The following is a 27848-nucleotide window of genomic DNA, read 5'->3' as shown; positions in this document are numbered from 1 at the left end:
AAATCCTAGTTACGCGCAAACAAAATTTAACACATATCTGTGACGCGAGAACAGTCAATGTGTTGAGTCTTTTACAACAGCTCTAGTGTCTTCACCAGCCCTTCCCAAAATCAAAATCATTCAATGCAAAATCAAAATACTACAAATCTAAAATAAGAACAGAAAATGCTGGAAATAGTGAGCTCGAGCTGGCAGCTGAGTATTTGCAGCATTTTCTGTTTCCATTGAATGTATTGCTGAGCTCAATGTACCCCATCTCACTCATTCATTGCAAAAAAGTTCAAAATGTGTCTGTTTCTTGGTGTCTGAATTGCATAGAAATCAATCAATCACCATTCTGAAATCAATCCCCATTCTGAAATCAATCAAGTGTGAAATTCATATGAACAGAGTTTCTGTTCGACTGTTGGAAAAAATCTTTTGTGGGCAAAGAGCCTATAAAACGGGAGCAGTTTGGCACGAATCCAGGCGTGACTGTCAAGCAGGTAGAGAGAGACAGTTCGAGTGTAACTAGTTAGATATTCATGGCTCCCCCTCCACCCCCTGTGACCAAGGTTAATCGTAAGCTGACCACTTATACGGTTTGGGGTTCCCTTAAAAGGATTATCGGGGTCAGATTGGACAGAGTTGAAAAGCCAGGTTTCTCTCTCCAGTTATATCACTCTCTCAGCAATGCTGGCTAATCGATCAGCTGTGTCCTCGATCACGGAGATTTCACCAATACAGGCGCTTGACTGCAACTGGCATCCGTTTAGTGGCTTGGCTACGAAGGGGGGCGAGGGAGAAATCTAATCGTGGCATTTAAATTATTTTTAAAAGAAACCTTTATTCTTTTTAAAACCACCTTATTAAGCAAACTAAAATAAAGCATTGATCTTGTGGAGGAAGGTGGGTGCTATTGAGAAAGTGTTAAATAACACAAGGGAAACTGGTGGGGGGGGAAATGTTGATGTTTGGGCCCGGCATATTGCAAAATCTTGGGGTTTGATGGCATTCACTAAAGTTTGTTATAAGCTTTGTGTTCAATTGTACGATTTCTAATGTGGTTAGTTTATCAAATAAAAACAATGTTTTGGGAACAGAGATACAGTTTTAAAAATAACCATTATTTCCTCAAATGGAAGTGACCAAGCTATCATGGTACAAAAATAAAACCTGTAAAAATATTTTAAATGCTTTGTGATTACCGTGCAAAGTAAAAACAATTCTGCATGGTGCGTGGAAGGCTTTGAAACAAACTTGCGCACTTTCAGGATAACTTTATTTTAAACCGCAGCCTAGGTCAGTGGTTTCCATCGAGCAGGTCTGGAGTTACAAGTTGTTCCTGGTACAGGGTAGAGGGAATTCCTGCCTCACTATGTTGAGGAAAGGATTACAGTGAGGGAAGCTTCCAGGTAGTATGTGAAATCCAATGCAGAACCAGTGTAAAATCCCAATTCACGGGTGAACACTGAATTTATCTTTTGTTGCGAGAAGAAATTGCAGCAAGGCGTGAATTTGACCCTTCTTGGTTGCCAGGAACATATAAAGATTGGGGATGTTGAACTAGGGTGCGATAGAGAAAATAAAATAAAAACAAATCACAGCTCTTCCACGGTTGAATGCAAACACAAACTACCTGGGTTGGGTTGGGTGAGTGATGTTTAACCTCAGACTACAAGGACTGGAGTTTAGAGCTCCACAATTGGGGCACTGAAAGAACCTTTACCATTGGTACCCTTTGTGGACTTCCTCACTCCCCCATGTTGCTAAACCCTTCCACATTCCTTCTAGCTTTCTTGGGAGTAGTGTGGAGTCCAATGTCAATTCGGTATGAATATTCATAGCTTGCTGAACATTCGGAAGACTGAAAATCAAGATAATGTTGTCTGTTTGCAACGGGTAATGTAGGAATGTTGGGGATTGCATGGAACTGATAACTGCATGAATTATATCCTCGTGTTCACACAGGGTGATTCCAGGACAAGTGTTTTCTGGTGAAGAATCATCATGTGACTTGGTATTAACATTACAACCATATGTGGCCCGGTGTCTTAACAATGAAAATCACTGACCTAGGTTGACTAATGAAAAAGCTAACTCCCTTTTTCCAAGCCCTAGCCCCATTCCTTTTCATTTTAATGCTAACTATCAACTGTAAGGGCAGTTTTGTGCTGTGGAATCACGTCCAAAGTGTGTTGATTGAGACGGCCCCAAACTCGCTTCTCCTCTACAACTGTCTATCCGCATTAGGATTCAGTGCAACGTCTGGGAGCTATGAGTACAGCAGTATTGCACAGCTTGCCGCACAGTTGATCAAAGATACACTACATAATACAGATTTCAAGTATTGTACAGAAATTCGCTTATGTTCAGTAAGGCTGTCTTGCAGTTCAGTATAAAATGGGTTTTATATATTTCTCAAAAATCAACTTTACGTCCTTAATACACATTTACACAGAACCAGCTGGGATATACTGCTTTCCAGAGCTCTGGATACCAGTCGGTGCTTCACATCACATTCTCGAGCAGCCAAGTGCCTGACGAAGTAGTAAAATAGCTTATAAATACTCTCGGCATGGATCTCAGTGCATCTATGGGTTCAGGGATTTCGGCCCCACTTCCTGGAACAGTGAGGTGTAAAATCCTGGCTCCAGGACCTTGTTGCGGTATTTGTGGACAATATCCACTATCTTCTGCTTCCTCCTCACATGAGGAGGATTGTAGGAGTCACTTTCCAGCCTCTTCCTTCGACAGATGTTTATAATTGTCTGTCGGATCAAAAACCCTGAAACAAAAAGCACGCAGATGTCATACAGATTATCACATGGTTTTAGTTTTATTGGGGTGGTAGCATTCTCCCTTCCACTGTAACCGTTTACTCTCCCATCTACAAATGGCTGTCCCCATGTTGAACATGATCCGCAGCATAGCAGACACGAGAGCAATTGAAGAGCACACAAATTGAAGAAGCCATTTACCCCCACCTGCTCCCAAACACTGGGACTAGATACCTTAGTCAAAAGATGTCCTTGCTTGCCACCTGATCAAACACTGCACATGTGAATCAAACAGGTGTGCTAGTATGATAGCTCTGTTCCTGGAATGCTAACCCTTGCTTTTGCTTCACAATCTGGAGAATACAAGATCAATCCCACTGCAGCAACGCAAAAATTTAAGTTCAATTTAAAAATAAATCATGGAAGCTAGTAAGATTTTTGTAGAAATCTGATTGGTTCACTAACACCTTTTCAAGAAGGACACCTCCAATTCTTACCTGCTGAGTCTATACGTGACTCCAGTCTCACACCGAGCAATAATCTTTATTGGCACATGTAGCCTTACATTAACACTGCAATGAAGTTACTGTGAGAATCCCCGAGTCACCACATTTGGGTACACAGAGGTAGAATTCAGAATGTCCAATACACCTAACCTGCACATCCTTCGGGACTTGTGGGAGGAAACCGGAGCACCCGGAGGAAACCCACGCAGACACGGGGAGAACGTGCAGATTCCGCACAAACAGTCACCCAAGCTGGGAATTTAACCCGGGTCCCTGGCGCTGTGAAGTAACAGTGCTAATCACTGTGCTAATGCCAGCCTGGACAATGGTACATATGTCAGAGAATGCCGGATTAAGAGGGGGAGGGGGAAATTAATCTAAATCTGATCTTCCTCAACTCCAGTGCTAACCACTGTGCCTCTTTGCTCAGAGTGAGTGAGCTATGCTTGGGTGGACAGCTCTATGATATTAGTAAACCTGTACACAGGTAGACCTTGTGGCTTAAAAGCATACCAAGATCCGAGCTGGTCTCCATTTAAACCTCTTGCTTTTAACTTTGATACTATGAGAATTCCCTGATGTTTCGAACTATTGATTTCATTTCAATTGGTGATTTTTACCCATGTCTTTGATTTTAGTGAGATGCTAAGTACCGATCATTTTATCTCCCTTCCTTAGTTGAAAGCTCTCATTGAACAAACATCTGATGAAATGACAGTGTTGCTGACAAGGTCAACGTTTGTGCCCATGTCTTACTCCCCCTGGAAAGTTGGTGGTGAACGTCCTTTTTGAACCACTGCAATCCATGTGGAGTAAGTACACCCATTGTTGTTAGGAAGGGAATTTATAATTTTGATCTAGAGAGATTGAGGGAATGGTTCCAAGACAGAATGGCAAGTGACTTGGAGGGCAACTTGCAGATGGTGATGCAAAATTGCCCTTGTCCTTCTCGGTTGTAGAAGTAACAGGTTTGGAAGGTGCTGTCGTAGGAGGCTTGGTGAGTTGCTGCAGTACATCTTGTAGATGGTACACATTGTTGACACTATGCGGCGGTAAAGGAGAGAGTGAATTGGGTGCCAATCAAGTGGTTGCTTTGTCCTGGATGGTGTTGAGCTTCTCGAGTGTTGTTGGAGCTGTACTTATCCAGGCAAGTGGAGAATATTCATCACACTCCTGACTTATGACTCGTAGATGGTGGACAGGTTTGGGGGTCAGGAGGCGAGTTACTTGCCACAAAATTGCCAGCCTCTGTCCAGCTCTTTTGGAGCAGGGGATTCTAGCTGGTGCTTGACCACTGGATGCTGGAAGCCAAATGACCACTTCACCATTTATGGGCAAAATGCAATTTCCTTTGGCCAAACCCGAAGTCGCAATTGCAATTCTGCAAGAGATTTCAGCTGATTTAAAATTGCATCTGCATCTTCGCAGTATTTAAGTGAACGTTGTGAGTGAGTGGGACACTGCAAATGGAACATTGCACCTAGAATTTAAGCTGCACTTTGTGCTGGTTCTTCAATACTGCAACATGCCATCAATATCCTTCATCGGATCTTCATATGATGCATCGGATCTTCATATGATGCATCGGATGGAGAGGAAAACTGCAGGGGATGGGCATAATGGAAATGCGGAGCTTGTTCAAGGAACAGCTACTGCGTGTCCTTGATAAGTATGTACCTGTCAGGCAGGGAGGAAGTGGTCGAGGGTGGGAACCGTGGTTTACTAAAGCAGTCAAAACACTTGTCAAGAGGAAGGAGGAGGCTTATGTAAAGATGAGACATGAAGGTTCAGTTAGGGCGCTCGAGAGTTACAAGTTAGCTAGGAAGGACCTAAAGAGAGAGCTAAGAAAAGCCAGGAGGGGACAGGTAGCATCAAGGATAACCCTAAAGCTTTCTATAGATATGTCAGGAATAAAAGAACGATGAGGTGATGAGGGTAAGAGTAGGGCCAGTCAAGGACAGCAGTGGCAAGTTGTGCGTGGAGTCCGAGGAGATAGGAGAGGTGCTAAATTAATATTTTTCGTCAGTATTCACACAGGGAAAAGACAATGTTGTTGAGGAAAATACTGAGATTCAGGCTACTAGACTAGAAGGGCTTGAGGTTCATAAGGAGGAGGTGTTAGCAATTTTGGAAAGTGTGAAAATAGATAAGTCCCCTGGGCCGGATGGGATTTATCGTAGGATTCTCTGGGAAGCTAGGGAGGAGATTGCTGAACCTTTGATCTTTAAAGTCTATGTTCTATGTTCATGCCACGAGTGAATGGGAATGATGCAATGGAGCTCGGGTATGAGGAACAAACAGGAGCTGCAACTTTTGAGCAGGCAATCAATCTTGCACTTGTATTAAAACAAAGTACAACATTCAATTCTCTGCTAGTTGGTGTCCTTACCTAATGCCCGCCGACTCACGACCATTCCATCAACCAATGGAATCACCATGCTGAACTTCCCTGTAGCTCCTTGAACTTTTATTCTGAAGAGACCAGTCTTCAGGGGATGGATGAATATGACTGGCACATCCTTGTCTGACGTGGTGGTCCTAAAACAATGAGACCAGATAAAGGAAAGTTACTCAATTCAGTGTGTACATATTCAATTCTCAGGGTGCTTGAGGGGTGTACACTGACAGGACGCCTCCTCTTGTGGGGAACAGGCAGGAAAGTTAAAGCCTAAATCATGATCTTATTGAATGGCAGAGCGGGCTCAATGGCCCAAATGGCCCACTTATGCTCCTATTTATTATGACCTTATGTCATAACGGAGCGCCAGTGCAGAGGGAGCTCACATTTTTCTAGTGTCCCCTTTTTGAACAAGGATGTGACATTCACAATTCCCCAGTCCCCTGGCACCAGCCCTGTGTCTAAGACGGGAACATTATCACAGCTTCAGTTTCAGGCAAATTATCTTTAAAACTTAAATTAACACACAAGATGATTTTGAACGAAAGATCCCATCCAATCAAGCAACTGGACAACCAAAGTGTGAAAACAAAAATCACAAACAAACCAAACATGACATAATATTAAGCATTACAAACTCCCTCGATAGCTTAATGCAACTTTAACTGTGTACAGCACTGGCCTTGGGCTAAGTGAATGATGCATCAGGCTTCCCAGACAGCAGAGACATGCCCCCAACTGAATACCCTCATGAGGATTTCACCAGAAAGCAACATGCCTCGTGAACCAGCACAGAGCCACTGAACTCCCTGATAGTCAGTACATAATTGGAGCCTCCAGAACCTCAGCTTAAAGTCTGACCAAAAGGAGATCTCAGTAAGCATGGAGAAAGAGTGCTAACTGTGGATCCCATAGCTTAAAAAAACACAAAGTTAGAGGAGTGAAAGTACCTGAGCGATGTGCTGCTGTTTGTAGTGGTCTCTACTCCAGTGCTGGTCTCCGGCAGAAGATCATTCAGAGGAAAATTTTCTAGAAAAAGATCAATAAATATTAGACACGTTAAACTGCAACAACAGACTAGGTACTCGACCTGGTAAAAAGTGCTGGAAGGGGTCACAGGTGGCAAGACTTGTAACATGGTGTTATTTGACAGGAAGTGAGAGCATGTATGAAACTCTACAAGAGCATGAGAAAATGACACAGGAGATGGCTTTTTGGCCCCTCGAGCCTGCTCTGCAATTCAATATATCACCGTTGATTTTCTACCACTTTCCTGTCTGCTCCACATATCCCCACGTCCCCGAGAGATCAAAAACACATACATGGCCAAACACCCATATGCCAAGGGCTATAGTTCAACAGCGGTGTGGAGACATAGCACTTTCCTCCCATACTAAAATTTACAAATCCTTTCCGGAATATAACGCCAGTGAATTACAGCTATATAACTGAAAAAGTGCCAGTAATACAAAGCAGCACTTGACAATGCATTAATACAGCAGCCTCTTAGAAATACCATACCTATGTCATCAAAGCGTTCGACCCATACAACAATGACCTTGGTTTCAGGGCCCAGTGGAGGTACTGTTCGACCAACTGGCAGCTTCTTAGATTTCTGTGTAGGACTCAGCTTTGGAGAGAAAAAATACTCAATTAAATGGAATGGTGGTTTCCATGATTCACAGCAAAATAAATAACTTAAATAACAACAAATAAGTTACTCTTAAAAGTGCAGTCCCTGTATAATATAAACAAAAGTTGCAACAAATCCGTGCAGATTACAGCCCTAAACACGGCAATGAGATGAATTACCAGATAATCTGTTTAGGGGTGCATATTGACTAATTGACTGGGAGAACAACAAACAAACAAAGAACAAAGAAATGTACAGCACAGGAACAGGCCCTTCGGCCCTCCAAGCCCGTGCCGACCATACTGCCCGACTAAACTACAATCTTCTACACTTCCTGGGTCCGTATCCCTCTATTCCCATCCTATTCATATATTTGTCAAGATGCCCCTTAAATGTCCCTATCGTCCCTGCTTCCACTACCTCCTCCGGTAGTGAGTTCCAGGCACCCACTACCCTCTGCGTAAAAAACTTGCCTCGTACATCTACTCTAAACCTTGCCCCTCTCACCTTAAACCTATGCCCCCTAGTAATTGACCCCTCTACCCTGGGGAAAAGCCTCTGACTATCCACTCTTTCTATGCCCCTCATAATTTTGTATACCTCTATCAGGTCGCCCCTCAACCTCCTTCGTTCCAGTGAGAACAAACCGAGTTTATTCAATCGCTCCTCATAGCTTATGCCCTCCAGACCAGGCAACATTCTGGTAAATCTCTTCTGCACCCTCTCTAAAGCCTCCACATCCTTCTGGTAGTGTGGCGACCAGAATTGAACACTATACTCCAAGTGTGGCTTAACTAAGGTTCTATACAGCTGCAACATGACTTGCCAATTCTTATACTCAATGCCCCGGCCAATGAAGGCAAGCATGCCGTATGCCTTCTTGACTACCTTCTCCACCTGTGTTGCCCCTTTCAATGACCTGTGGACCTGTACTCCTAGATCTCTTTGACTTTCAATACTCTTGAGGGTTCTACCATTCACTGTATATTCCCTACCTGCATTAGCCCTTCCAAAATGCATTACCTCACATTTGTCCGGATTAAACTCCATCTGCCATCTCTCCGCCCAAGTCTCCAGACAATCTAAATCCTGCTGTATCCTCAGACAGTCCTCATCGCTATCCGCAATTCCACCAACCTTTGTGTCGTCTGCAAACTTACTAATCAGACCAGTTACATTTTCCTCCAAATCATTTATATATACTACAAAGAGCAAAGGTCCCAGCACTGATCCCTGTGGAACACCACTGGTCACAGCCCTCCAATTAGAAAAGCATCCCTCCATTGCTACCCTCTGCCTTCTATGGCCTAGCCAGTTCTGTATCCACCTTGCCAGTTCACCCCTGATCCCGTGTGACTTCACCTTTTGTACTAGTCTACCATGAGGGACCTTGTCAAAGGCCTTACTGAAGTCCATATAGACAACATCTACTGCCCTACCTGCATCAATCATCTTAGTGACCTCCTCGAAAAACTCTATCAAGTTAGTGAGACACGACCTCCCCTTCACAAAACCGTGCTGCCTCTCACTAATACGTCCATTTGCTTCCAAATGGGAGTAGATCCTGTCTCGAAGAATTCTCTCCAGTAATTTCCCTACCACTGAAGTAAGGCTCACCGGCCTGTAGTTCCCGGGATTATCCTTGCTACCCTTCTTAAACAGAGGAACAACATTGGCTATTCTCCAGTCCTCCGGGACATCCCCTGAAGACAGCGAGGATCCAAATATTTCTGTCAAGGCCTCAGCAATTTCCTCTCCAGCCTCCTTCAGTATTCTGGGGTAGATCCCATCAGGCCCTGGGGACTTATCTACCTTAATATTTTTTAAGACACCCAACACCTCGTCTTTTTGGATCACAATGTGACCCAGGCTATCTACACCCCCTTCTCCAGACTCAACATCTACCAATTCCTTCTCTTTGGTGAATACTGATGCAAAGTATTCATTTAGTACCTCGCCCATTTCCTCTGGCTCCACACATAGATTCCCTTGCCTATCCTTCAGTGGGCCAACCCTTTCCCTGGCTACCGTCTTGCTTTTTATGTACGTGTAAAAAGCCTTGGGATTTTCCTTAACCCTATTTGCCAATGACTTTTCATGACCCCTTCTAGCCCTCCTGACTCCTTGCTTAAGTTCCTTCCTACTTTCCTTATATGCCACACAGGCTTCGTCTGTTCCCAGCCTTTTAGCCCTGACAAATGCCTCCTTTTTCTTTTTGACGAGGCCTACAATATCACTCGTCATCCAAGGTTCCCGAAAATTGCCGTATTTATCTTTCTTCCTCACAGGAACATGCCTGTCCTGTATTCCTTTCAACTGACACTTGAAAGCCTCCCACATGTCAGATGTTGATTTGCCCTCAAACATCCGCCCCCAATCTATGTTCTTCAGTTCCCGCCTAATATTGTTATAATTAGCCTTCCCCCAATTTAGCACATTCATCCTCGGACCACTCTTATCCTTGTCCACCAGTACTTTAAAACTTACTGAATTGTGGTCACTGTTACCGAAATGCTCCCCTACTGAAACATCTACCACCTGGCCGGGCTCATTCCCCAATACCAGGTCCAGTACTGCCCCTTCCCTAGTTGGACTGTTTACATATTGTTTTAAGAAGCCCTCCTGGATGCTCCTTACAAACTCCGCCCCGTCTAAGCCCCTGGCACTAAGTGAGTCCCAGTCAATATTGGGGAAGTTGAAGTCTCCCATCACCACAACCCTGTTGTTTTTAGTCTTTTCCAAAATCTGTCTACCTATCTGCTCCTCTATCTCCCGCTGGCTGTTGGGAGGCCTGTAGTATACCCCCAACATTGTGACTGCACCCTTCTTATTCCTGATCTCTACCCATATAGCCTCACTGCCCTCTGAGGTGTCCTCTCGCAGTATAGCTGTGATATTCTCCCGAACAAGTAGCGCAACTCCGCCTCCCCTTTTACATCCCCCTCTATCCCGCCTGAAACATCTAAATCCTGGAACGTTTAGCTGCCAATCCTGCCCTTCCCTCAACCAGGTCTCTGTAATGGCAACAACATCATAGTTCCAAGTAGTAATCCAAGCTCTAAGTTCATCTGCCTTACCCGTAATGCTCCTTGCATTAAAACATATGCACTTCAGGCCACCAGACCCGCTGTGTTCAGCAACTTCTCCCCGTCTGCTCTGCCTCAGAGCCACACTGTCCCTATTCCCTAGTTCTCCCTCAATGCTCTCACCTTCTGACCTATTGCTCCCGTGCCCACCCCCCTGCCATACTAGTTTAAACCCTCCCGTGTGACACTAGCAAACCTCGCGGCCAGGATATTTATGCCTCTCCGGTTTAGATGCAACCCGTCCATCTTATACAGGTCACACCTGCCCCGGAAGAGCTCCCAGTGGTCCAGATAACGGAAACCCTCCCTCCTACATCAGCTGTTTAGCCACGTGTTTGTCTGCTCTATCTTCCTATTTCTAGCCTCACTGGCACGTGGCACAGGGAGTAATCCCGAGATTACAACCCTCGAGGTCCTGTCTTTTAACTTTCTGCCTAGCTCCCTGAACTCCTGCTGCAGGACCTCATGCCCCTTCCTGCCTATGTCGTTAGTACCAATATGTACAACGACCTCTGCCTGTTTGCCCTCCCCCTTCAGGATTCCCTCTACCCGTTCGGAGACATCCTGGACCCTGGCACCAGGGAGGCAACATACCATCCTGGAGTCTCTTTCACATCCACAGAAGCGCCTATCTGTGCCCCTGACTATAGAGTCCCCTATTACTATTACTCTTCTGCGCTTTGACCCTCCCTTCTGAACATCAGAGCCAGCCGTGGTGCCACTGCTCTGGCATACTAGTCTGGCAAACTCCCCTTCTCTTTGAACAGTACCGTAGGATCTTTTTATGCCCACTTTAGAAGGCAGACTGGATCTTTGTTTAAAGCACATCTGAAATATGGCAGGCCTGGCAATACAGCACTGCAACAGCCCGGCACTGGGAATGTGAAATGAAATGAAATGAAAATCGCTTATTGTCACAAGTAGGCTTCAATGAAGTTACTGTGAAAAGCCCCTAGTCGCCACATTCTGGCACCTGTTCGGGGAGGCTGGTACGGGAATTGAACTGTGCTGCTGGCCTGCCTTGGTCTGCTTTCAAAGCCAGCGATTTAGCCCTGTGCTAAACAGCCCCTAATGTCAGCCTAGAACCACAACCTCTAACTCAGGGGTGGAAATGTTCACACTGAATCATGGTGATAATGACATTTAAGAGCAGTGATTGCTGATATATAGGGAAATCTGGCAGGCAATTTGCACATAACCGATCCTGCAAACAGTAATGAGATAAATGGCTAATTGCCAGTGCCCTTAATTTAAGGAGGAATGTTGGTCAGGTTGCAAAGTCCATGCTGCACTACCAAAAGCATCATCTAGTCTTAACCAGAGGAGTAGGGAGACAAGCAGCTTAGTTTACCACTGCACCTGGATGCCACTACCATCTAGCATTTCCTAACCCGTAAGTGGAGGAAAAATCAGGTGAATTGTCACAAAGCCCTGCTAACATAATCCAACCACCAAGCTTTCTGGAGGGAGGTGAGCAGTGCATTTTCATGCATGTGCACACCCTCACTTATCTGCAGACAAAACTGAAACAACGTTAAATACAGCAGGAATAAGCCTGCAACCCTTTTCTATGTTGTGAGAATCTCACCCTTTGGGAGTTGCTAAGGTTTTCGGAATGGTTTGGGAAGAGCTCCAGGGTCAGTGGAGTTTGTTTCAGGAGGCTCGGCAGTAGATCCATCTGTGTCTCTGCCTCCTGCGATGAGAGTCCACTCTCCGAGGAGTCAGCTGCAAGTGTAACAAAGGGAAATTAATGTCTTTCTGCAATACAGGAGGACTTGAAATGTGGATTCAATGGTTGTGCTATGGCAATCAGAGCAATGACCTTCATTTATTTTTTAAAATTACATTAATAGTTATTTGACAATTAAATGAACATTTCATCCAATGCCAATTGAAGATGAATGCTTTCCAGAAAGCATCTTAATCCAAATTGCTTATGAACAAACTTTTTCTCAATTCCGCATCTCAACAGGGGCTCATTACAGTAGCGAGGGTTCTGCCTTTTCAAATAATGGTGTTTCACTGCTCTCCTGGTAGTTAAGCATGGAGATCTGTCTCATGTCAACCTTAATGGCTTAAACTTCAATTCCTATGGTGGTAAGAGTCAGTGTGGACATGCCAAATTTCCTTTCTTTCCTGAGGAAGTCTAGGCGCTGTTGTGCTTTCTTGGTCGTGGCGTCGATGTGGGTGGACCAGGCCAGTTTGTTGGTGATATGCACGCTTATGAATTTGAAGCTGTCAACCATCTCCACCTCGGCCCCGTTGATGCAGACAGGGGAGTGTACAGTACTTTGCTTCCTGATAACATACGATGAACGTCTGAGGATCCTGGGATTATATTCATTGGAGTTTAGGAGGTTGAGGGGAGATCTAATAGAAACTTACAAGATAATGAATGGCTTAGATAGGGTGGATGTAGGGAAGTTGTTTCCATTAGCAGGGGAGACTAGGACCCGGGGGCACAGCCTTAGAATAAAAGGGAGTCACTTTAGAACAGAGATGAGGAGAAATTTCTTCAGCCAGAGAGTGGTGGGTCTGTGGAATTCATTGCCACAGAGGGCGGTGGAGGCCGGGACGTTGAGTGTCTTTAAGACAGAAGTTGATAAATTCTTGATTTCTCGAGGAATTAAGGGCTATGGAGAGAGAGCGGGTAAATGAGTTGAAATCAGCCATGATTGAATGGTGGAGTGGACTCGATGGGCCGAATGGCCTCACTTCCGCTCCTAGGTCTTATGGTCTTATGTCAATAACCAGCTCTTCAGTTTTGCTACATTGAGGGCGAGATTGTTGTCGCTACACCATCTCCCTCCTGGACTCTGATTCATCGTTGTTCAAGATCTGACCCACTACGGTCGTGTCGTCAGCAAACTTGTAGATGGAAATGGAGCCAGATTTTACCACACAGTCGTGTGCGTATAGGGAGTATAGTAGGGGGCTAAGCACGCAGCCTTGCGGGGCCCCGGTATTGAGGACTATCGTGGACGAGGTGTTGTTTATCCTTACTGATTTTGATCTGTGGGTCAGAAAGTCGAGGACCCAGTTGCAGAGGGAGGAGCCAAGTCCTCAATTTTGGTGCTTTGATATGAGTTTGGCTGGGATTATGGTGTTGAAGGCGGAGCTGTAGTCAATGAATAGGAGTCTGACCAAGGAGTCCTTGTGGTCGAGATGCTCTAGGGGTGAACTGTGGACCGGTTGTGGCGGTATACGAATTGCAATGGATAAAGGCATTCTGGGAATCTCATTGTGACAATTCTGGATTGGTAAAGCAGTTTATTAGAAGTTCACCTAATTAAAGGTGAAGCGAGGGCAGAAATAGCTGGGGCCTTAACAGATATCTTTGCAGCATCCTTGAGCACGGGTGAATTCCCGGAGGGCTGGAGAATTGCTAATGTTGTCCCTTTGTTTAAGAAGGGTAGTAGGGATAATCCAGGGAATTATAGACTGTGAGCTTGACGTCAGTGGTAGGCAAACTGTTGAAGAAGATACGGAGGGATAGGATCTATTCACATTTTGAAGAAAATATACTTATCCGTGATAGGCAGCATGGTTTTGTGCAGGGACGGTCATGTCTTACAAACCTAATAGAATTCTTTGAGGAAGTGACAAAGTTAATTGATGAGGGAAGGGCTGTAGATGTCAGATACATGGACTTCAGTTAGGCGTTTGATAAAGTTTCCCATGGCAGGTTGATGGAAAAAGTGAAGTTGTTTGGGGTTCAGGGTGTACTAGCTAGATCGATAAAGAACTGGCTGGGCAACAGGAGACAGAGAGTAGTGGTGGAAGGGAGTGTTTCAAAATGGAGAAAGGTGACTAGTGGTGTTCCACAGGGATCCGTGCTCGGACCACTGTTGTTTGTGATATACATAAATGATCTGGACGAAGGTACAGGTGGTCTGATTAGCAAGTTTGCAGATGATACTAAGATTGGTGGAGTTGCAGATAGCGAGGAGGACTGTCAGAGAATACAGCAAAATATAGATAGATTGGAGAGTTGGGCAGAGAATTGGCAGATGGAATTCAATCCAGGCAAATGTGAGGTGATGCATTTTGGAAGATCTATTTCAAGAGCGGACTATACGGTCAATGGAAGAGTCCTAGGGAAAATTGATGTACAGAGAGATCTGGGAGTTCAGGTCCATTGTACCCTAAAGGTGGCAACGCAGGTCGATAGAGTGGTCAAGAAGGCATACAGCATGCTTGCCTTCATCGGACGGGGTATTGAGTACAAGAGTCGGTAGGTCATGTTACAGTTGTATAGGACTTTGGTTAGGCCACATTTGGAATACTGCGTGCAGTTCTGGTTGCCACATTACCAGAAGAATGTGGAACCTTTAGAGAGGGTGCAGAGGAGGTTCACCAGGATGTTGCCTGGTATGGAGGGTGCTAGCTATGAAGAAAGGTTGAGTAGATTAGGATTGTTTTCATTGGAAAGACGGAGGTTGAGGGGGGACCTGATTGAGGTCTACAAAATTATGAGAGGTATGGACAGGGTGGATAGCAACAAGCGTTTTCCAAGAGTGGGAGTGTCAATTACAAGGGGTCACGATTTCAAGGTGAGAGGGGGAAAGTTTAAGGGAGATATGCGTGGAAAGTTTTTTACGCAGAGGGTGGTGGGTGCCTGGAACGCTTTGCCAGCGGAGGTGGTAGAGGCGGGCACGATAGCATCATTTAAGATGCGTCTAGACAGATATATGAACGGGCAGGGAACAGAGGGAAGTAGATCCTTGGAAAATAGAAGACAGGTTTAGATAAAGGATCGGGATCGGTGCAGGCTGGGAGGGCTGAAGGGCCTGTTCCTATGCTGTAATTTTCTTTGTTCTTGTTCTAAAATTTAGCTTAATCAAATAATGGAACCATTACCAAGGCATGGGGACATTTTACAACATGTTATAATAACCAGGAACTGCACTGATCTCGATGGGTAATAACTATACAGGAGTTGAGGAGATCAGTATTTTTACAGAACAGTAACTCACAGAAGTGAGTTTCACCCCAATGCAAATCTTCAGAAATGCAGTTATGGTGGCATACCCACTCATAGTAACTAGCGAAATTTATTCTCTCTCCCCATGGCATCTTAAAATGATGTCCAGTTATAAGTTTACAAAAGAAAAGAGAATTGCATTTCACACACACACACAGAAAAATTCTTGTGTGTATTATTTGATCTGGTTTTTAAACGCAGAATGTTTGTGAGGCAGTTTGCGTGCGAGAAGGTGAGGCAGTTTGCGTGCGAGAAGGTGAGGCAGTTTGCGTGCGAGAAGGTGAGGCAGTTTGCGTGCGAGAAGGTGAGGCAGTTTGCGTGCGAGAAGGTGAGGCAGTTTGCGTGCGAGAAGGTGAGGCAGTTTGCGTGCGAGAAGGTGAGGCAGTTTGCGTGCGAGAAGGTGAGGCAGTTTGCGTGCGAGAAGGTGAGGCAGTTTGTGTGCGAGAAGGTGAGGCAGTTTGCAAGGACAGGGAACCAAACCCACTGGGTGTATGACACATGTACAGAAGATTTTCACAAATGGCTGAAATTTGACTTACTGGATGATTCCACAAAAGAGGGAACGACAAAGGCAATTTCAGTCAAGGCATCAGCATAATATAATGCTTTCTTCTCTCCGTTAAAAGTACCTCCGCCAGCATCTTCAGGGGTTACGGTTTCCTCTAAGAATGAAAAAAATCAGATAAATTACACAAACCTGCCAAGAAAATTGGTACGACTTTACACAGACCTGTGCAGAGTGGCCTCTGCAGCCTGTTTTACAATTCAGTGCGACCATGGTTAATCTAAGACCGAACTCTACAAATCCACATTTTCCCCATGTCTCTTAATATCTAGGTTGACAAAAAAAAATCCATCAAATGGTCACTTGCACTCGTCAGGAGAGATGAAAAAAATGTCTTCAAAGGGAACAACTGTATGAGGAAATGGTGTGGATCGGTTGGCAAGTTGGTTCTGATTGAGATGTTGCCGTGGCAAATGCACCAGGGAACCACTGTCCTCAAGCTTTTGTTTATCTGCGGAGATAATGGCTACCTCGATCAGATCAATGCTCAGTGTTATGTCTGGATGCTTTCAGACTTGAAAAGTGCCCAGTCCACCTCAAATTACTCTGAGAGGATAAAGTAGCTTAAATCTGAGCAACAGGTGAAGCTTATTGTTTCATGCTGCTGGCATGCACAAATGGAGTTTTCCACGAACAGGATGCTCCAGTCAAGCCAAAAAAACATTGTGCCTGCAACACAAACACCCGATGTGCTGTATGAATTTCAGTGCTGGTGCAATCAGATACATAGGCTGCATGTCTCAACAACTAGCTGATTGTATCAAACAGCACTGTCTATTGCGAACAACCAAAGGGATGAATACTGACCGTACTTAACAAACCCGTGCTTGCAAAATACAGAGCATAATGTCTAACATTACAACAAGTCTGCGATTGGGCAGCAATTGCTTACCAATCCTGAGTGTACAAACAATTATCAGTCGCACTGTAGCTCACTTATGCTCACTAGAAGTTACATATATCAACATGCAGGAATCTGTCCTCTGCAGATAAAAGAAATATGTCCAAACATTGCAGCTCTTTTTGAATAAATAAAAGCATTCCTAGGCAACGTCTCAACCAATCAGAGCTGACTTGTCAATCAAACAGCACCCCTTTCTGTTCCCTATGAAATTTGGCGTTGTTGCATCTGTTCGAGTGCAAGACAAAAAACTTCAGCAGCCTGTCTCTCTTTTCAGCAATGCTCAAAAATCTATGAATTACAGATTTAAAATGAATTCACCTAGTATCCAACTGCCATTTGAAAATGAAATGAAAATCGCTTATTGTCACGAGTAGGCTTCAATGAAGTTACTGTGAAAAGCCCCTAGTCGCCACATTCCGGCACCTGTTCGGGGAGGCTGGTACGGGAATCGAACCGTGCTGCTGGCCTGCCTTTAAAAGCCAGCGATTTAGCCCAGTGTGCTAAACCAGCCCCATTTGTGCAATTCCAAACTTCTACCAACCATTGTGAAGACGCGTTTCCTAATTTCACTCCCGAAATGTCTGATTCTAAATTTCTGACAATGTCCTAGGCACCCCATAGTATATTATCTTAAAAACTTTGATTAACTCACACCCTAAACTTCTAAAATCAAGATGTGGAGATGCCGGCGTTGGACTGGGGTGAGCACAGTCCGAAGTCTTACAACACCAGGTTAAAGTCCAACAGGTTTGTTTCGATGTCACTAGCTTTCGGAGCACTGCTCCTTCCTCAGGTGAATGAAGAGGTCTGTTCCAGAAACACATATATAGACAAATTCAAAGATGCCAAACAATGCTAGGAATGCGAGCATTAGCAGGTGATTAAATCTTTACAGATCCAGAGATGGGGTAACCCCAGGTTAAAGAGGTGTGAATTGTACCAAGCCAGGACAGTTGGTAGGATTTCGCAGGCCAGATGGTGGGGGATGAATGTAATGTGACATGAATCCCAAGTCCCGGTTGAGGCCGCACTCATGTGTGCGGAACTTGGCTATAAGTTTCTGCTCGGCGATTCTGCGTTGTCGCGGGTCCTGAAGGCCGCCTTGGAGAACGCTTACCCAGAGATCAGAGGCTGAATGCCCTTGACTGCTGAAGTGTTCCCCGACTGGAAGGGAACATTCCTGCCTGGTGATTGTTGCGCGATGTCCGTTCATTCGTTGTCGCAGCGTCTGCATGGTCTCGCCAATGTACCACGCTTCGGGACATCCTTTCCTGCAGCGTATGAGGTAGACAACGTTGGCCGAGTCGCACGAGTATGTACCGCGTACCTGGTGGGTGGTGTTCTCACGTGTAATAGTGGTATCCATGTTGATGATCTGGCACGTCTTGCAGAGATTGCCATGACAGGGTTGTGTGGTGTCGTGGTCACTGTTCTGAAGACTGGGTAGTTTGCTGCAAACAATGGTTCGTTTGAGGTTGCGCGGTTGTTTGAAGGCAAGTAGTGGGGGTGTGGGGATGACCTTGGCAAGATGTTCATCGTCATCAATGACGTGTTGAAGGCTGTGAAGAAGATGACATAGTTTCTCCGCTCCGGGGAAGTACTGGACGACGAAGGGTATTCTGTCGGTTGTGTCCCATGTTTGTCTTCTGAGGAGGTCGGTCCGGTTTTTCACTGTGATGCGTTGGAACTGTCGATCGATGAGTCGAGTGCCATATCCCGTTCGTACGAGGGCATCTTTCAACGTCTGTAGATGTCTGTTACGCTCCTCCTCGCCTGAGCAGATCCTGTGTATACGGAGCGCTTGTCCATAGGGGGTGGCTTCTTTAATGTGTTTAGGGTGGAAGCTGGAGAAGTGGAGCATCATGAGGTTATCCGTGGGTTTGCGGTAAAGCGAAGTGCTGAGGTGACTGTCCTTGATGGAGACGAGTGTGTCCAAGAATGCAACTGATTTTGGAGAGTAGTCCATGGTGAGTCTGATGGTTGGATGGGACTTATTAATGTTATCGTTATGAGGAAGGAGCAGCACTCCGAAAGCTAGTGACATCGAAACAAACCTGTTGGACTTTAACCTGGTGTTGTAAGACTTTGTACTGTTCTAAAATCAAGGGGAATAAAGACCATAAGACAAAGGAGCAGAATTAGGCCATTCAGCCCATCGAGTCTGCTCCGCCATTCAGTCATGGCTGACCAGGAACATTTGCATCTTACAAAACGTCCACGGGTAAACAGTGAAATATGTATTAAATGTTATTGATCCAAAAGTACAGGCAAAGTAGGAAATGAAAGATTTTTATATGTGGAGAATTTGAGTTGAAAGAGATATTTAAGGACAATTGAACCAGAAATGAAATGGGGAAAAATATATTTAAGGAAGGATGTTTAATTGAGTCTGGTGGCTGTGGGGGAAAAGCCATGGAGACCAGCACTCGTGTGTGGGAGCTGCTGTGAAAGGTTTGGTTTTGAACCTCCTTTTGGAATTCCATATCAGAGTAGAAATGTTTGGGAAGTCGTGTGATATACCTTTATTGAAGTGACAACAATTCCTTGACTCGGGCAATATTATTGGATGCTTATGGTTAAAATCTATAAGGGTGTTGTTGCCAAGAAGGCAGTCTACTTGTGTGTGAGTGAGAGAGGGGTAGGGGTGTAGAGTTGTTTCATAAGACTTCTTTAATTGTCTAACTTTAATCTTGTGCGCTTAAGCTTTTTTTCTTTTTAATTAATCTTCTAATTTTTAAAATTCTATCGGCGTAACTGGAGTCCTATGTTTTTGGGGTCAGTAGTACATCCTCCTGGTATTCACAAAGAAAACGGTCTATGATCAGTGAGACCTCACTCAGGGGTCTGGCTTGCTGAGCAAAAACATCTGTTGTGGTTGTAACAGTATTTTTAATGTCAGATTTTTAACAATTGTTAATTTATTTTTATCTTGCTGACATACCTTGTTCTTTTCCCTCACTGCCATTGCCATTGTTAATTAACCAGCTGGTTGACACATGTCCAGTCCAGCCGGGGTGCTTCCCAACATCCACCGGCCATCCCAATGACAGGAGAAATTCCAAGAAATGAGACTGCACATGACTAGAGGATTCCATATTCTTGAGAATCTGAAAAGCCAAGACAAAGAATCATCCACTGAAGAGAGATGGGAAGGAATTTCTTCTCTGAAAGTTGTGAAGCTTTGGAATTCTCTACCCCAGAGAGCTGAGGGCATTGAATCTACTCAAAGCTGAGATAACTGGAGGAGAGTTAAGAGTTATAGGGAACAGGTGGGAAAGTGGAGTTGAGGCCAAGATGAGATCAGTTACGATCTGATTGAATGGCAGGCCAGGCTAGAGGGGCTGAATGGCCTAAGATCTTATGCTTGTATTCTTACTTCAATTTCGATTATTTTGAAATGATTTTGGTGAAGATGGAGCGGCAACATTTCGTTCTGCTCTTTTATGGTATGCAGAGCCATCAAATGCTACATATAGTCAGTGACTTGGCTCTCGTGATACACGCTTTCAGAGTTGTAGCGCAGCACACATTTAACATGCAGTTTAACACAATCTTTAAGAGTTCAAGTCCAATGTGTTTTCACTCTGCATCACTCCATTTTCAGAGATAATTTACTGCTGAGCATTTTCAAATTGTGAAACCAGCTACTGTAGATATTTTGTGGAATTGTCTGCTAGCTGAGGATTGGGTGCACTAATATGAATGAAATGAAAAATGAAATGAAAATCGCTCGTCACAAGTAGGCTTCAAATGAAGTTACTGTGAAAAGCCCCTAGTCGCCACATTCCGGCACCTGTTCGGGGAGGCTGGTACGGGAACATGAAGATGATAAATTGTTTGTTGAAGACAGAAAATAGGCAACTACAACCTTAAAACTGCATCCCAACAAGGCAATTACAAACTTCATGCTGATCTCAATATAATAAATGAAGAATTATAATTTGTAAAAGATGGTCTCATTGTTGAACAAACTACAGATCAAAGATTGCCACTGTCATTTCAGACATTCATGCAATTCGGGGCAGCATGGTAGCATTGTGGTTAGCACAGTTGCTTCACAGTTCCAAGGTCCCAGGTTCGATTCCCGGCTTGGGTCACTGTCTGTGTGGAGTCTGCACATCCTCCCCGTGTCTGCATGGGTTTCCTCCGGGTGCTCCGGTTTCCTCCCACAGTCCAAAGATGTGCAGGTTAGGTGGATTGGCCATTCTAAATTGTCCGTAGTATCCAAAAAGGTTAGGTTGGGTTACGGGGATAGGGTGGAGGTGTTGACCTTGGTAGGGTGCTCTTTCCAAGGGCCGGTGCAGACTCAATGGGCCGAATGGCCTCCTTCTGCACTGTAAATTCTATGATGATTCTATGAATTCAATTAAGCTGCAACATATTCACCTCCTGACAGTATATGATATTATTCTCTACTCTTAATTTGGGATTCCACGACAAGGAGTCCAAAGGAGATTTACCAGGATGCTGCCTGGTTTGGAGGGTAGGTCATATGAGGAAAGGTTGATGGAACTAGGGCTTTTCTCTTTGGAGCGGAGGAGGATGAGAGGCGACTTAATAGAGGTTTATAAGATGATGCGGGGGATAGATAGAGCGGACGTTGAGAGACTATTCCCTCGGGTGGATGTAGCTGTTACAAGGGGGCATAACTATAAGGTTCAGGGTGGGAGATATAGGAGGGATGTCTGAGGTAGGTTCTTTACTCAGAGAGTGGTTAGTGTGTGGAATGGACTGCCTGCTGTGATAGTGGAGTCGGACACTTTAGGAACTTTCAAGCGGTTATTGGATAGGCACATGGAGCACACCAGAATGACAGGGAGTGGGATAGCTTGATCTTGGTTTCGGACAAAGTTTGGCACAACATCGAGGGCTAAAGGGCCTGTTCTGTGCTGTTCTATGTTCTAAGGAGTCTAGCTGATCAAAAACAGATCAGAATCGTTTACAAGTTGTCATTGTGAATAGATCAGAGACCACATCCTTCAAGTTCAGAACCATTTTCCCCACACTCTTTCTTCAACACCACCCCTCCAACATGAGCCATGCCTCCTGCCGTTTTATCATACAGTGAGCCAACCACACACCTGTTACATACATAAATGCAGGGCAGAACTCCGCAAGATTGAACAAAGGCAGCTGAATGGGAGCTCCGGACCAATTCTGGAGCCAGAATAAAAATCTTTATTAGTGTCACAAGTAGGCTTGCATTAACACTGCAATGAAGTTACTGTGACAATCCCCTCCTCGCCACATTCCGGCGCCTGTTCGGGTACACGGAGGGAGAATTCAGAATGTCCAATTCACCTAACCTGCACATCTTTGGACTGTGGGAGGAAACCGGAGCATCCGGAGGAAACCCACGCACACACGGGGAGAACGTGCAGACTCCGCACAGACAGTGACCCAAGCCGGGAATCGAACCAAGATCCCTGGTGCTGTGAAGCAACAGTGCTAACCACTGTGCTACCGTGCTGCCCACGGAATGAGGACAAAGCAGAAACTGGGTGAAAATGCTGAGCATTCACGTCAAATACAGACAGTTAATCTGTATAAGAACAAATATAGAGTATGACAGTGAATTTTAGTTAATGATTTAATTCAGTATTTTGCTCCAATTAGGTTTTCATTTCCCAATATCATGTAATTAAGGGGAGGGAGGAGAGTTGATGGCGTAGCGAAAATGTCACTGGACAGAAACCCAGAGGCCCAGTCTAATGCTCTGGGGCCATGCGTTCGAATCCCACTACGGCAGCTGGTGGAATTGAAATAATTCAATAAAATCTGAAATTGATAGTCTCATAATTAATGTCCTTTAGGGAAGGAAATCTGCCATGCTTATCTGGGTCGGCCTGCATGCGACTCCAGACCCACAGATACAGCGAGCACTGCTGCCTCACAGCACCAGGGACCCGGGTTACATTCTGACCTTGGGTGACTGTGTGGAGTCTGCACTTTCTCAGTTCCTGCGTGGGTTTCCTCCGGGTGCTCCGGTTTCCTCCCACCGTCCCCAGAAGTTCAGGTTAGGTGGATTTGCCATGCTAAGTTGCCTCTTAGTGTCCAAAGGTTAGGTGGGATTACAGGGACGGGGAATGAGTCTGGGTAGGGAGCTCTTTCAGAGGGTCGGTGCAGACCTGATGGGCTGAATGGCCACTTTCTACACTGTAGGTACTCTATGTTGTCTCTTAAATGCTTCTGAAATGGGCTAGCAAGCCATTCAGTTCAAGGGTAATTAGAGATGGACAGCAACTGCTGGCCGTGCCAAATATACTGACATCCCAGAGGAGAGTAACGAAAAAGATCAGTGAAGTCATTTTCCTTTTTTTAAAAAACAATTTCCGCACAAAATAAAAAGTCTTTACCTCTTGGCTGGTTTTCTGTCCAGGTCTCATGTAAAATATGAAGACAGTTTCGAAAGGCCTGCCGGGCAGCAAGTCCAAGTACCCGACATCATCAAAAAACCCAGCAAGAGTAGAATCGAGTGCAATAAGATTAGGAGGACGGCAGCTATTACCTGGCTCCTAGGAAAGTGTACAAACACAGGTGAAAATTGTGTAGAATAGTGAATGATACTGTACAGTGGTTGGTGGAGGTGATCACAAAGGGGTGTGACAAGTCACGTTTGGGGCAATGGGGCACATAACTATCAAATACAACTCCTTAAACAGACACCCCACCATCATTTCCTTTTAATTCATTCATGGTATATTTATTTCTCCTTCTTCATTGCCCTTGAGAAGCTGGTTGTGAGTCACTGCCTTGAACTGCTGCAGTCCATGTTCTGATGATGCATCTGCAGTGCTGTTAGAGACAGAGTAGAATACACAGGGGATTTTGAATTTCAAAATTCCAGATCGTTGTAGTTTTAGGAGTGGATAGGAAAGTAAACAATTGCAATAACCGTAAGAACTAAGGACATCTAAATGGAAATGGAACCACTAGACATCCCACCCCTGACAACCCATGATAAGTGATCACATCACTGAAATACCCATGTCAGGGAATTTATTGTGTAAGTTGGATGTCCACAGCGTCAGAAGGTCTAGTCCCCCACCAGCCTCCTATTGGCAGAGGATGGAGTAATGGAAGAGTGCCACACTCCCCTCTGGAATTGTTTTAGATGCTCCCTTGCAAGGTTGCTGATAATTTCATGGGAAACCAAATGTTATCCAGCTCAAACCTCCTCTGGTAGCAGCGTAAGGTCAGAGAGCTGGGGCTTGGTAGTCTTCCCAAGTGTGGACTGTAAGGAAATTTGACGAAAGGATTGGATTCATTCTGTGAAAATTGGATATTTAAGCTGGCGATGTTGGGGAGGAGCAGTGCAATTTACACAAATACAGAACCAAGTTAGTTACCAGGGAGCTTCAGCAAGAATTACTGACCTAAGCATCAACTTGTTAGCACATGTGACATGTTAAGAGTCTTCCAAACCCAATGTTAGCTTTTGCATTCAATAAAAGGAGAGCCAATATCTCCTGACCACTTTGGGGGGTCCCCCAATCAAATTGCAACTGAACAATTTGGAGCCTAAATCGCCAGCCCCCCTTGTCCTGTTTTCCCCCACAGGCAGTGCAGTGGCCTCGAGCCGTCTGTTTCCACCTGCCTGCTCCACCTCTGGCTGGCAGATTGTTCTGGGGCCTTAGATCACAGACAGATCCTGCCAGTCCCTACCAGGACAGGTGCCTGGCCTCGCCCCGTCGAGCGCTCAGCGCTGGATACTCCTCGTCCTACCTGGTGCGGGATTCATATTTTACCAGATTTAAGGTAAATGTCCAAAAAAGATCTCAGCATGTTTTGGACTGTGGAAGACATCACCATCTGGGTATTGGGGTAATCCTGACCATTTATTGTGATCTCTCAGTAATTGTCTGATACACGGTGGCAGTACCTGTATGCCGTTTGCTCTGGAGTATTTCTGTTCTCCTAAATTGGGCCAGGGTTTCCCCTTTGTACCACCTCTGTTCATTTTCATCCCTCAGAACATTGAGAGATAGGGCAATGGAGGTTGAGGTCCTGGTGTGCATGAACCGTACCATTACAATGTTGTGCTTTTAACGGGACTCCAGACTGTATCCAGTCTGACTGTTACATTCCCTTATTGGAGGAATGTGGAAATTCAACCCCTTATTTCAACCACAGATAATTCAAAACTTTGAGAGAAGCCTTTCTGTGAAGAACACAAAACCACAGGAGAGGCTCAGCTTGTACATGGCACATCCAATCAATGTGGCACATATTATATTGCATACATTTGTTAGGAAATAGTTGAATCAACATTTTGTTGAATAAATCATGCATAAAAATGCACAATAGCATAACCAGATTGGTTGTTATTATTGTGCAATCGAGGAGTCCAGAGTTGATAGCCAAATGGAATGCGATTATTCACTGGGTGTAAATCAGAGCTCTGTGAGCTTCGAGACAGGAGAGGTGAAGGTGTAAATCAGTCATGAAAATTAATAATGCTTTCACAAGGTCTCAAGGAACCATCTTTACCTTCAGTGCTTCCAAAGATAGGAAGCCAAAGTGCGACAGGAGAAGACGAGCAGTTTGAAACTCCTGTGCTGGAGGAGGGGGGATGCATTCAGTGACTGGGTCGGGGAACAGAGTCTTTGTCAGTCTCTCCTCACTGATCTTTTCCAGTGCGGTTTCATAGACAATCTGTTTGGCCATCAAGTTCTTCAGCTTCTCGTGTTGAACTTCCAGCTGCAAAAGTTTCATTAGAGTTTATAACAGAGAATGTGAAGAGATATTCCTACAATCCAACAGTCACTATACTTGCAAAAGCATTTCTTTGACTTCTAGATTGTGAATGTTCAATAGAAACGCTTTACCTTATTGATCCATTTTGTTTCACATTACAGCGGAGCCTCACTTGACAGTCCATCGTGGGAGGTTTTAACACTTCTAACCGATTGGTGTCCAACAATGGTAATTTATCTCCACATTTTAATAGCAAGGTATTTTAAAAACATATCATGGTACCCAAACTCAAAGTTAGGTTCTGTCAAGAACATTCAGGTAATGAGTACTTACCCCAAAGCATCATAAACCCAGAGGATTAAAAACAAAAAAAATGTTTTAACATTCCATTGCAAACTTTACATAACAAGACAAGGCCAACACAAGTATTTCCAAACATTTACAGCCCTGTGGTCCAGGCAGTAATTTACAAGCAAACTGACCCTTGCGGTTTTCTTCTCCTCAATCTGTCCCATGTTTTCCTTGGGTGCTTTCATGTCTCTCTCTCTCTCTCCCCCCCCCCCCCCCCCTTCCTTTCTCTTCCTCATTTTGTGCCTTGTCCTGGGAACCCCCCACCCCCTCCCTACTTTATTGGATGCTGGTTAAGAACTGATCTTGGAACAGATTGGTGAATGGTTTCCAAGTCTTGAGGAAGCCTTCACCTGATCCTCGAATGGCAAACTTTATCTTCTCCAGCCTGAGAAATTCTGCCAGGTCAGACAGCCAGTCTGCAGACTTGGGTCGTGCTGATCACCAGCCGAGTAGGAACCTTTGGCGAATGATCAGGGAGGCAGAGGTCAGGGCGTCAGCCCCCCTCCCAGTGAAGAGCTCAGGCTGCTCCAATACCTCGAGGACCGCCACTAGTGGGTACGGCTCCACCCTCACCCCCACAGCCCTGGACATGGCCTCAAAGGAGGACGTCCAGTACCCGACAAGTCTGGGGCAGGATCTGAACTGAGAGTGTGGTTGGCTGGGCTTCCCTGGCACAGTTCACACTTGTCCTCCACCTCCGGGAAGAACCCGCTCAAGTGTCCTGGTTAAGTGCGCCCTTTGCACCACCTTTAGCTGCATTAGGCTCAACCTGCACATGTGGAGATGAGGTTTGTCCTGTGCAGCATTTCGATCCAGAGTCCTCCCTCTATTTCTCCCATTTCTTTCTTGTCTCGTCCAAGGATGAACGTGCCTCCTCTAATAGTCATCAATACATGTCCGCACAGTTCCCCTTTCCTAATTCACCTGCGCTCGGTAGTCCTTCTAGTAATGAGTGTCCTGGTATCTGTGGGTATGTGGAGGAAGTTTTTGATCTGTATATACCTTAGGCTGTTCCCCTTCGGGAGTTGGAACTTGTCTGTCAGTTCCCCCAGGGTCGTTACTCGACCATCCGTGTACATGTCCCTAACCATCAGTGCCCCATCGTCCGGTCCCAACCTTTTGAAGGAGGCAGCCATTGTTGCGGAGTGAACCTGTGATTTTTGCAGATGGGGGCAATAGTGAACACCCTGGTTAGTCCAAAGGGCTGTCTCATTTCGTACCACAACCGGAGCGTGCAGAGGGACGCCCTGAGCAGGAGCTCTTGTCCATTCTGACTCACTCCCCGTCCCGTTCCTTGACCATCCCCCTAACCTTACTGTGGTGGCTGCCCAGTGGGTAGGGCCAGGCCTCCGACATTCCTCCTCCATTGTAGATCTTTCTTCCTAATGCTCGGGCTCTTCCAACCACACCCCCCCTAACCAAACAAACGCCTGGATTAGTTTGTCCACTATGGTACAAAAGGCCTTGGGATGTAGATCGGGAGGGATCTGAACAGGAAGAGGAACTGGACAGCACGTTCTTGATTGTCTGCATTGCCCCCGCGAGGGAGTGGGATTGAGCCCCACCTCTGCAGGTCCTTTTTAACTTCCTCCACCAGACTCGGCAGGTTCCATTTGTGGCTCCGTGTCCAGTAGTGGGTGTTTGAATCTCTAGGTATCGGAATTTGGCCTGGGCCAGTTTGATCGGCAGCCTCCCAGCTCTGCTCCTCCGCCTTGCGGATTCACAGGGAAGATCTCGCTCTTGCTCAGGTTAAATTTGTAACCTGAGAAGGCTCCGGACTCCGTTAAGGAGTTTCGTTATCCCTTCCATGCTGGTGCGGGAGTTTTGAGATGTAGAGGAGCAGGTCAACCGCAAAGAGCGAGACTCTGTGCTCACTACCCCTTCACCACTCTGAGGGCAATTGGCAGTGGCTCGATTGCCAGAGCAAACAGCAGTGGGGACAATGGGCTTCCCTGCCTCATGCCC

The 27848-nt window shown here is 45.4% G+C and overlaps 1 protein-coding gene across 6 annotated transcripts in view; it reads right to left on the bottom strand.

Annotated features, from left to right (window-relative positions):
- Nucleotides 1-1244: 1244 nt before the first annotated feature.
- The window catches only part of ralgapb (Ral GTPase activating protein non-catalytic subunit beta), a 151225-nt gene continuing 124621 nt past the window's right edge, over nt 1245-27848 (bottom strand). For all 6 annotated transcript variants that reach the window (XM_072515370.1, XM_072515371.1, XM_072515372.1 and 3 more), the window contains 9 exons: nt 25326-25535; nt 23192-23350; nt 19777-19942; nt 15906-16028; nt 11971-12107; nt 7185-7293; nt 6614-6692; nt 5655-5803; nt 1245-2767 (listed from right to left, as the gene is read on the bottom strand). In XM_072515370.1, the coding sequence (XP_072371471.1) occupies nt 2574-2767; nt 5655-5803; nt 6614-6692; nt 7185-7293; nt 11971-12107; nt 15906-16028; nt 19777-19942; nt 23192-23350; nt 25326-25535 (1326 nt within the window). In that variant the 3' untranslated portion in view covers nt 1245-2573. The remainder of the gene's footprint in view (nt 2768-5654; nt 5804-6613; nt 6693-7184; nt 7294-11970; nt 12108-15905; nt 16029-19776; nt 19943-23191; nt 23351-25325; nt 25536-27848) is intronic.

The sequence above is a fragment of the Scyliorhinus torazame genome, chromosome 8 (genome assembly GCF_047496885.1).
Source record: "Scyliorhinus torazame isolate Kashiwa2021f chromosome 8, sScyTor2.1, whole genome shotgun sequence".
Lineage (NCBI taxonomy): Eukaryota > Metazoa > Chordata > Chondrichthyes > Carcharhiniformes > Scyliorhinidae > Scyliorhinus > Scyliorhinus torazame.
The sequence above is the reverse complement of the archived record's forward strand: the minus strand, read 5'-3'. Positions and strand labels throughout refer to the sequence as shown.